At 36.5% G+C, this 11,624-nt stretch overlaps 1 protein-coding gene and 1 non-coding gene across 2 annotated transcripts; one reads left to right on the top strand and one right to left on the bottom strand.

Moving 5' to 3' along the window:
* The first annotated feature begins 5,613 nt into the window (after positions 1-5,613).
* LOC133311780 (uncharacterized) lies at positions 5,614-6,486 on the top strand. Its single transcript, XM_061512913.1, has 2 exons — positions 5,614-5,992; positions 6,260-6,486. The coding sequence occupies exons 1-2, from the start codon at positions 5,614-5,616 to the stop codon at positions 6,484-6,486; spliced, it is 606 nt and encodes a 201-aa protein (XP_061368897.1).
* LOC133312708 (small nucleolar RNA R71) lies at positions 6,151-6,257 on the bottom strand. The gene has a single exon (XR_009751725.1). It is a non-coding gene; the product is annotated as a small nucleolar RNA R71 (small nucleolar RNA).
* Positions 6,487-11,624: the final 5,138 nt, after the last annotated feature.

Here is an 11,624-nt window from a genome sequence, read left to right as displayed (position 1 = left end):
TTTTAATTAATTGAATACAATAGTTAGTTACATTATGATGGTTTTTCAAATGATGGTCGTCGACGATACGTGTTTTGCGTTCTTTCTTTGATCGAGTATGTGTTTTTCATTTTGGAGGAACGGATTTCGTTCCTGGAATTTAGGGTTTAGAGAGAAAAGGGAGGATAGAGAAAGGGCATGAGAGGAAGTGAGGAGGAAGAAAAGGAAAAAGTGATTTATTTTATTCGATAAATATTTACCGTTTGATGAGATTGTAATCTGACGGAGTTGAAAAAGGTAAGCATAAGTAAGCAAAATAAGGGTAGGTAGAATAACATATTCCCTGTTCTTAAAAAAAAAGTTCCACTTTGAGTTCTTGTACTTATAACATGTATCATTTAATTGCATGTAATTTTAAACTTATCACTTAGATTTTGAATAATTACAAAACAAATCATTTAAGTTAAAAATGTTCTTACTATATAAAATGACAAAAATACAATTTACTAAATAAAGTACTAAATTATAAATAGAATAAGAAAAATAATCCTAATTAAAATATACTTTCCGCTTTGTTCTTTAGATCAATTCTTGTGTGTGTGTGTGCTGGTTCTCCATAAAATCTATCATCAGACATGAGCTACACCTCTTTAAACATATTCAGGTAAGGAAGATGATATATCTGAATTTAGAAATCTATCTTAGTTAAATTTATGATGGAAATTCCCAGCTAATCATGTCAATTAACTTGATTTAACTCTAACCCAAGCTAAATGTTACAATTTTTTGTTTGGGCTTATTGGAGCATGTGACTTAACTTGCAATTGGACTAAAAGGAGCACATCTATGTTATTTTGGATATGGATTTAAAATGAACAATTAATGTGTATCGAAATAGGGTGATAAGATAATAAATTGTGGGATCAATACGGATCATAAGAACTTACTTTCTTTCTTAATTTTGATTATAAGAAATTATATATATATATATATATATATATATATATATATATATATATATATATATATATATATATATAGCGAGAGAGAGAGGGGGTAGGATATACTTACTACCAAAAATATTTACCACATTTGCAACTAACCTAATTACCGTTGATATTTGTCAATTTAACGATTATAATTTATTGAAAATTGATAATTAATTAATAAGTGTGACTCAATATTTTCCAATAAATTATAAACATTAGATTGATGGAAATCATCGATGATTAGGTTAATTTTAAGGGTGATAAATTTTTATGGTGATAAGTATATCATTCTCCATATATATATATATATATATATATATATATATATATATATATATATATATATATATATATATTTAAATTACAACTTTAATTATTAAAGATAGCAAAAGAATTGAAATATAAAAGATAAATCCAAATCATCACTAAATTTAAATAATTTAATAATAATTTATTTATCAAATAAATATATCTTACTGAAAATATAATATAATATTCAAAATCTATTATTCAAATAACTATTAAATTCAATTAAAAACTTTAAATTATAAATTTTACAATCAAATTTTATTAGTTATGTTAAAAAATTATTATGCTAATTTAAATAAAAAAATAAAAAAAACTTAAAGTTAAAATTTGTAAACTTGAATCAGTAAAAAAAAAGTGCAAGGATCTAAAAATAATGCAGAGACAAAATTTAAAACATGGATAAGTGGGTAAGCTATTCTTAGAAATGACTCTTCCTCTTTCTTAAAAAGAACTAGTCTTCTTTTCTCTTCAAAATAAAATTTTCTCTCTCTTCAAGTAACTGGGCAATTTTTTTTTTTTTTTTTGCTCTCTTTCTCTATCTCTTCCAATGATGGTTACATTCTTTGTGGATTTGGTCTTTGATGACCACTGCCAATGACAATAACCAACTGATTCCTTCTTCTCACTCTTGTTCCTATCAAATTGGGGTTTTTCCCTCGAATTGCTAGAATCGTGGGATTGTTTGATTGCACCGGTTCTACGTGTTTACCCATCGATCCAACCGATCTAAGAAGAAAACTATCCTATATGTGATTCAGCTCATTTGAAGAAGGAAAAAATCGTGGGATCGTACGATGCTACGATCTTCCATATGATTTTAACAGTTACGAACATGTGAAAATTCATTTTATGTAGGAATCGAAGTAAAAGAAGGAAATTGAAAGCTTTCATGTGACAGCTCATCAAAAGAAAAGTAATTAAAGAAGTCACAAAATTTAAGCTAAAGGAAGGTTTGAGAATGGGGCAAAAGTATTTTGCACAAAACATAAAAGGACAAAAGTGCTTAACAAATCAAATCAAAAAGCAAAACAACCTTTTGTTCTGGCCAGTCAACACAAGTCCAATAAGTTGAGCCGGCTATCCAAGGCCTATTAAAGGTCTACTTTTGTTGTATCTCACAAATGAGCTCATAATCCTCACCGCAGGAAATTTCCTTCACCCTGCACAACTCTCTATCGTGCACGCATGATGCTGAGATAGTGCCTCACTACAAAAAGTGAGGCCTAGGCTAATGGTTTTTTGGCTTATTCTCTCTCTAATCATTAGGGAATGTCTTCCCACCAAATTGAAAAAGGCTGGTTTGGCAAGCATTTGGGGATATAAAAAAAGAAAAGGACTAAAGGAAAAGAATCGCTTCATCATATTCCACTCCTCCATACGCTCATTCATCTTCTTCTCCTATTTTACTCTTGTAGAACATTTTCTTCTTCTTTTTCCTTTTATGGAATTTAGTTTCTTTTATGTAATGTTTCTGTTCTGATTTCCTTTTATTTTGTTTCAGACTTAGACATGCTTTATAGCATTAGCTAAGCCTTTTTTTGGTTGGGAATTACAAGTACATGTTTTATGTGTAATTTGTAGAAACTCGAGCAATTACTGGAGCAACTATTGAAAATATTGAACAACTTGTTGCAGAAAAAGAGGCACAACCATAACTCAACAATGAATCATTTCTAAAGCAACTCCATTTGGAGAAGAAATAGAAATTTCACTTCTTAGTTGCATACTCCACCATAAAAAGTTGCCTCACAACCACATAATTCTCCACATAGAAGACCTGAAAAAGTAACCCAACTACCACTTTGTCAGAGAATAAAGAAGCAAAATGAAGACAAACAATTAGAAAACTTCTAGAACTACTAAAATAGTTGTACATCAATATTCCTCTAGTATAAAGCATTAGAGCAAAAAGTTGATGCTTATCCAATCTTCAAAAAATTGTGAGTAGGAGTAATTAAGCTCTAGCTAGTTGATAAATCCATTGCATACCCAAAGGGCAAGATGTAAAGAAAAGAATGATTGTGTACTAAAAAAAGAAGAAGAAAAGAATGACTAAATAATCACACAAGAGGGGGCTGAATTGTGTTTTAACTTACAATGCAAGAAACACAGAAATCAAAACATTTTTTTTCAGGAAAACACCCAAAAATATGTAGAACATAAATCAAACATTTCCTAATATAAAAACAGATTTAAAACATATCAAATAACAGAGATATTACAATGATAACAAAAGAGATAAAGGAAAAGGAAGAAACATGCCAAGATTTATCCCGATTCACTCTCTAACCACTTGAGAGCTACATCCAGATTGAGGATGACGATTCCACTATATTCTAACTTATAAACGGTGCCATAAAAATTGTTTTACAAGGAGATTTTACAAGAACTATGATCAAATCTTTGATCACTCTCAACCTATAACCTATAGGATCTCTCCAAACATCTATGAACGAATTACAGCAATCTCAAAAGTTCAAACAACAATAGAGCAATCTCTCTGCGTTCATAATTATGTGAAAGAACAGAAAAAGATTAAGAGATGAACGAGATATTGAGTTTTTCCCTCAATATGTCAAAATATAGCCAAATTTGTATTTAATCTTTGATTTTCAACAATCTGATGTGTTTTTATGTTAATTCATGTTTAGGAACCTTCATTGGACGTTTATATAGGAGTCTAATCAATTAGATAGCCATTGGACCCCTAAAACTTAATGATAACATGCTGATAGATCCATATTAGGATATTCGTCGAGCACATATCCTGATATTTATCGGGCACTGATAAACCCTTAGTTCATCAGATTTTTCAGCATGAATTAGTATCAATTTGTGTGATTAAATGATGGAAAAAGAGGTTAATATCCTAGAATGTCCTCAACTACAAGTTCTAGAAGCTTTATTGAGAATTTGTATTGTTCTTGTAGGAAAAGCAAGCTAAAAAGGCAACTGGAGAAGGAAGAAGATTCTGAAGAGGGGAAAATGCCTAAGTGTTGAGCGCTAAAACGTCCACACAGAACGTTTTAGCGCGCTGCTGCATTCCGAGGATGAAAAGTTGCTGGTCTTGGGCGCTAAAACTTCCTGTAACAAGCGTTTTAGCACCCTGATGTTAGAAAAAGCCTCTGGTCTCCAACGCTAAAACGTCCAAACCAAGTGTTTTAGCGGTGGAGTCAGTTGAGGACAGTTGAGCATTCACAAGGCGTTGACGCTAAAACGACCATTCATGAACGTTTTAGCGTTCAAGTCAGTTGAGGACAGTTGGGCATCCGTCAAGCATGGACGCTAAAACGCTCATTCTGAACGTTTTAGCGCCCATATTAAATTTCTGTTTTAAATTGTAAAACTATATAAGGCAAAGGCCTTCACATTTTAGAAAATCTGGAGTTTCTCTTTCTCTCTCCTACATCAGATTCTCTGATCTAACTTCTCTCTAAATTTCTTTAGGACTTAGTCTTTGTATTAGTTAATTTTCTATTGTAATTGCACTTGGAGATTGAAGATTCACTACATGGAAATGGAGTTTGATCTTTCTTCTCTTATATCTTCCTTAGTTATGTCTGAGTAGAGTCATTGTAGTCTGAATTCAATGGAACTCAATGATATTCTTATGTATGTTTGATTAATATGATGAAGTGTTTTTCATGTGTTGATATGATATTTTCTGATTCAATTCTTTCTACTAAGGGGGGAGTGTAGAACATGAATGTTTACACTACTCCTATATCTGACAATCTCATCATCAGGATTATAGTACTCAAGGAATTGATACTATAGTTATGATGTAATCTTAAGACCTTAGTATCTCATGCATGTATTAAGAAAGGAATCACCAAGGGATTGGGGTTTCTGATTAATGTATCTATCAGGGTAGTAAGGGATTACATCTTGAGGATAAGTAAAAGGTTGATTAACATCACAGGAAAAAGAGTTCATCATATGATCAATTTACATGAGTTTATTGTTGAGGAAAGTTGTTTTCTGACTACTTGTTTTTATAAATCTTAATTCAAATTTTTAGTATTAGATTAATTTACTTTCAAATTAAATTTCTGGTGACAAAACATTCATGATTTTTACAAACCTTTGTGTAATTCAAATTAGTTTTCTATGGTTCATTGGTGTTTGAATACAAATCTCTGTGGGAACGATCTTTACTCGTCATTTTATTACTTGTACGACTAGTACACTTGCTAGATCCGCAACAAGTTTTTGGCGCCGTTGCCGGGGATTTGTTTTTCAACATTGATTGATACTAATAGAAATCTGAGATTGAATCTTTTATTTTCAGCATTTTACTTTTAGTTAAGTTTTTGGTCGATTTTAATTCTGGTGTATGCGAGGTACGGTTGATCCAAATTTTTTGTTGTATGATCCAGAATTAGAAAGGACAGTGAGGAAGAACAAAAGGGCAGCCAGACAAAGAAGACAGTTTCAAGAAAGGGGTGAAACCAGTGCTGTAAACCAAGAAGAAGTTATGGCAGAGAACTACAGACCACCACCAGAACAGAGGACACTGGGAGAGTACATGACTCCTGCAGTGATCCCTCCCAGTGGGAGTGTTGTGCGCCCTACAGTGGAACCAAACAACTTCAAATTGAAGCCTGCATTGATACATTTGGTACAGAAAGATCAGTTTGCTGGAACTAGTGCAGAGGACCCATACTTGCATATAGAAAATTTTCTGCTGTTGTGTGATACTGTGAAAATTAATGGTGTCACAAGGGATGCAATTCTGTTGAGACTATTCACTCATTCACTGACGGATGATGCAAGGAGATGGTTGCAATCATTGCCACAGGGGATTATAACAACTTGGGATGATCTGCAAACCAAGTTCTTGCAGAGATTTTTCTCAGCATCCAAAAGGGCTAAGTTGAAGGATGAGATTACAGGCTTCAAGCAAAAAGAGTCATAATCCATCTATGAGGCCTGGGAGAGATTCAAGACTTTATTGAGGAAATGTCCACAGCATGGAATAGAGGCATGGCAACAAGCAGCAATTTTCCTACAAGGAATGACCACCAACACTAGGACATTGGTGCATGCCACTGCTGGTGGATTATTGAGCACCAAGACTCCTCAAGAAGCTTTGGATATCTTTGAATCATTGGCATCTCAGGAATTTGATAATGCCTCATTGCCTGACAGAAGGGTAGGGATCATCAAGTTGGATGGGTATGATGCCCTATTGGCAAGGAATGACTAGTTGATGCAGACACAGAGACAACATCAACAGCAGTTGGATGTTCTCACTGAGCAACTATCCTCACAAAAGGTTGCTTCTGTGGACACCAAGTGCGTGTGTGCTATCTGTGGGAAGGGCCATGTGACAGAGGAATGTGATTATGGGGGATCATCAGAGCAAGCAGAAGTTAATGGAGTGTGGTATGACAATAACAACCAGAGGAATTACAACAACCAGGGGCGAAATGTGTATGTGCCACCATGGAAGAACAAGAATCAGCACCCAGGGTTTAGTTATAGTTCCAACCATCAGTTGAATCCTCCACTGCATCCTCCTCCAACACACTTATCACAGCCAAGTGATACTGTTGCATGGGAAAAAGCCATTGCTCAGTTATCCAAGACTACTCAAGATTACATTCAGGGGTCTAATTCATTCAGAGAGGAAACATCTGCATTCATGCAAGAGACCAAGACTTCATTTAGAAATCAGGAAGCATCTATCAAGAATCTGGAGACCCAGATCGGTCAGCTATCAAGACAGATATCTGAGAGACCATAGGGGAAGTTTCTTAGTGATACAATGGTGAATCCTAAAGAGCACTACAAATCAATCATGACAAGAAGTGGGTTGGTGCTTCAACAGGTGAAAAAGAATGTGGAAGATAAGAAGAATGAAGAGGAAGTTGTGGTTGAAGATGTAGTCTTTGATGATGGAGTAGAAAAGGTGAAGGGAAATAAAGAAAAAGAAACAGTGAAGGAAGATAAGGAAGAAAAAGAGGTGGTAGTTGAAAATGATGTGCCCAAGAAGATGATGAAGTGGGAGAAGAAGAAGATGGCTGACAAGCAGGACCAGCAGTCACTTTGTCTCCATATGCCAAAGTTCCTTACCCTCAGAGGTTGAAGAAGGAGATTCAGAAACAACACTATGCAAGATTTCTGGATATTTTCAAAAATTTGCAAATTAACATTCCATTTTCTGAGGCTTTGGAGAACATGCCTCACTATGCCAAATTCATGAAAGATCTCCTTACTAAGAAGAGAAAATTGAATGATGGTGAAACAGTGGCCCTGACAGCAGAATGTAGTGCCCTGATCCAGAAGAAGCTTCCACCAAAATTGCAAGATCTAGGAAGCTTCAGCATTTCTATTGCTATAGGAGATGTGGAAGTGAGGAAGGCACTCTGTGATTTGGGGGCCAACATAAATCTGATGCCATTGACGGTATGTAGAGCCTTGGGAATCAACACCCTGAAGGAAACTAATCTTATCTTGCAGATAGATCTATTAAGAAGCCTGAAGGTGTGGTTGAAGATGTCTTGGTAAAGGTAGACAAGTTCATTTTTCCTGTGGATTTTGTGATACTTGACATGGAGGAAGAGGATACTGAAAGTCCTCTATTATTAGGAAGACCCTTTTTAGCAACTGCAAGATCTCTGATAGATGTTGAACAGGGGAAGTTGCTGTTGAGGGTGGATGAGGAAACTGTTACAATTGATGTTTTTGAAGCCATCAAACATCCTGTTGATGTGGGGGATTGTTTCAGATTAGATGTGATACAGGAGGTTGTGGAAGAAGTGAATAAAGAAGAAGACTTTTCATTGGAGGAAGAAAGATTTAGAAAGGAGAAATGTACAGAAGATTACCAAGAGGAACCAGAAGTGGAAGAGCTTGAAAAGAAGATTGATGACATTCCAGAGGGAGCACCTAAGGTAGAGCTTAAAGAACTACCTTCAAATCTGAAGTATGTGTTCCTTGGGGATGATCAAACATATCCAGTAATCATCAATGCAATGTTATCTGAGAGTGAAGAAGTGAAGTTGATTAAGGTACTCAAGAAGAATAAAATGGCTATTGGATGGCAGTTTTCAGATCTTAAGGGTATCAATCCTTCCTTTTGCACCCACAAAATATTGATGGAAGAGGAAATCAAACCAGTAAGGCAACCACAGAGGAGACTCAACCCCACTATGAAGGAGGTAGTGAGGAAGGAGGTTGTGAAGCTACTTGATGCTGGAATGATTTATCCTATCTCAGACAGTGCTTGGGTGAGTCCTGTTCAAACAGTACCCAAGAAAGGGGGGATGACTGTGGTGAAAAATGAGAATAATGAACTGATTCCCACAAGGACAATCACTGGCTGGAGAATGTGCATTGACTACCGGAGGCTGAACAACGCAACAAGGAAGGATCATTTTCCACTTCCTTTCTTGGACCAGATGTTGGAAAGATTGGCAGGACATGCTTTCTACTGTTTCTTGGACGGCTACTCAGGTTATAATCAGATAGCTGTCGCCCCAGAGGATCAGGAGAAGACTGCATTTACATGTCCATATGGAATTTTCGCATACCGGAGGATGCCTTTCGGCTTATGCAATGCTCCTGCCACTTTTCAAAGGTGCATGCTTTCCATTTTCTCTGACATGGTAGAAGAATGCATAGAAATTTTTATGGATGATTTTTCTGTATTTGGCTCTAATTTTGATGTATGTCTAGAAAATTTAGATTCTGTTTTAAAAAGATGTCAAGACTGTAATTTGGTTTTGAATTGGGAGAAATGTCACTTCATGATGACTGAAGGAATTGTTCTTGGGCACAAGGTGTCTAGAACAGGAATAGAAGTGGATAGGGCAAAAATCTCTGTGATAGAGAAACTCCCTCCACCTGTTAATGTCAAAGGTGTGAGGAGCTTTCTTGGTCATGCAGGATTTTATAGGCGGTTTATTAAAGATTTTTCAAAAATTGCCAAGCCTTTATCTAAGTTGTTGGTAAAGGACCAAGAATTTATTTTTGATGATGAATGTCTGCATGCATTCCATGTTTTGAAAGAAAAGTTGACCACTGCACCTATCATGATGGCACCTGATTTTTCATTACCATTTGAATTAATGTGTGATGCCAGTGACTATGCTGTAGGAGTGGTACTAGGCCAAAGAGTAGATAAATTATTGCATGTCATTTACTATGCCAGTAAAATCCTAAATGAAGCACAAAGGAATTACTCTACCACAGAAAAGGAATTACTGGCTATTGTGTATGCATTTGACAAATTCAGGCCATATCTGCTAGGGTCAAAAGTTATTGTTTATACTGACCATGCAGCTTTAAAGTATTTGTTAAGCAAACAGGATGCCAAGCCCAGGTTACTCCGCTGGATGTTACTCCTACAAGAGTTTGAAGTAGAGATCAAGGATAAGAAGGGGGTTGAGAACTTGGTGGCTGATCACTTGTCCAGGATTACAGAAAAGAACTTCAAGAAGGACCAGAGGTAGTGATCAGAGAAGAGTTTCCTGATGAACAAGTACTGGCAATACGTGCTGTTACGAAGATGGTGGGGAATAAAGTTCTATCCATTAGTACCCCACCATGGTTTGCTGATTTTGCCAACTATAAAGCTGCTGGAATGATGCCTAAGGATTTTACATGGCAACAGAGGAAGAAGTTTCTACATGATGTGAGGAGATACATTTGGGATGAGCCATATCTCTTTTTTAGGTGTTCAGATAGCGTGATCAGACGATGTATTCCAGAGGAGGAACAGAAAGATGTATTGTGGCATTGTCATGGTTCTGCTTATGGTGGACATTTTGCAGGAGAGAGAACTGCAGCAAAAGTATTGATGAGCGGTTTCTATTGGCCCACTCTTTATAAAGATGCCAAGAAGTTTGTGGAGGCATGTGACAACTGCCAAAGGACTGGGAATATCTCCAGGAGACATGAGATGCCCTTGAATAATATACAGGAGGTGGAGATATTTGATGTTTGGGGTATGGATTTTATGGGACCCTTCCCATCTTCCTACTCTAACAAGTACATATTGGTGGCAGTTGATTATGTGTCCAAATGGGTTGAGGCCATAGCTACACCAACCAATGATTCCAGGGTGGTGATTGCTTTTCTGAGAAAGAATATATTTTCAAGATTTGGAGTCCCTAGAGCTATAATCAGTGATGGGGGAACTCATTTTGATAATAGGATGGTGGAGTATGCTCTGGCTAAGTATGGAGTGAGGCATAAGATAAGCACTCCATATCACCCACAGACTTGTGGTCAGGTTGAAATTTCCAACAGGGAATTGAAAAGAATATTGGAGAAGACTGTTGGGAATGCTAGGACTCAATGGTCCAAGAAACTTGATGACACACTGTGGGCATACCGAACAACATTCAAGACTCCTATTGGAATGTCTCCATTTCAGCTATTGTTTGGGAAAGCATGCCATTTGCCAGTCGGATTGGAGCACAAGGCTTTGTGGGCAGTAAGATTTCTGAATTTCGACTCAAAGGCAGCAGGAGAGAAAAGATTACTACAGTTGGATGAATTGGATGAGTTCCGTCTCTCTGCATATGAAAGTGCAAGCCTATATAAAGAGAAGACAAAGTTATGGCATGATAGGAAGATCACACCTAGGGATTTCAAGGTGGGGGATCAAGTACTTCTGTTCACTTCCAGGTTGAAGCTGTTTCCATAGAAGTTAAAGTCTAGATGGTCTGGACCTTTTGTGGTGAAAGACATGAAACCTTGTGGGGCTATAGAAATTAGTTCTTTGGATTCAGACAGAAGTTTTACAGTCAATGGTCAGCGGTTGAAGTTATATGTTGGAAGTGTTGTGGATAGGCAACTACTGACAGTTGCTCTATTGGAGGTAAGATAGATCATACCCGTCAGGCTCGCGATGTTAAACATGCACTGAGTGGGAGGCAACCCACTGTACCAAGTAAGTAATTTCCATTTTCATACCCCATTAGCAAAATGAAGAAGGAAGGAGAGAAAAGTGTTGGAAATCTGAAAAGAAATTTTTTACAAGTGTTGGGCGCTAAAACTTCCTATTCAGGACGTTTTAGCGGTCTAGAGTTGCATAACTATGAAACTCTCTGGCCATGAGCGCTAAAACGTTCATACTTATCGTTTTAGCGTTCAACCAATAAATCAAATGCAAGCACTCTGGTCAACCGCGCTAAAACGTCCCTGATGACCATTTTAGCGTGATGCTGAACACGAAGCGTTCACATTTCTCTGACTATGAGCGCTAAAACGTTCATATTGATCGTTTTAGCGTTCAACCAATAACTCATTTACACGCACTCTGGTCAACCGCGGTAATACGTTCATGATGACCGTTTTAGCGTGGATCTGAACACGAATTGTTCACATTTCTCT

Source organism: Gastrolobium bilobum, unplaced genomic scaffold, assembly GCF_033153095.1.
Source record: "Gastrolobium bilobum isolate Gb01-03AN ecotype WA unplaced genomic scaffold, APGP_CSIRO_Gbil_v1 utg110062, whole genome shotgun sequence".
Classification (NCBI taxonomy): Eukaryota; Viridiplantae; Streptophyta; class Magnoliopsida; order Fabales; family Fabaceae; genus Gastrolobium; species Gastrolobium bilobum.
Note: the sequence above shows the minus strand (reverse complement) of the source record. Positions and strands in the feature narration are given on the sequence as shown.

What these genes read in the sequence shown, in the direction of transcription:
- LOC133311780 (XM_061512913.1), top strand. Translation starts at nt 5,614, where the DNA reads ATGCGAGGTACGGTTGATCCAAATTTTTTGTTGTATGATCCAGAATTA. An exon ending in TGATACTGTGAAAATTAATG is followed by an intron (nt 5,993 to 6,259) that starts GTGTCACAAGGG and finishes AGCATGGAATAG; the next exon opens with AGGCATGGCAACAAGCAGCA.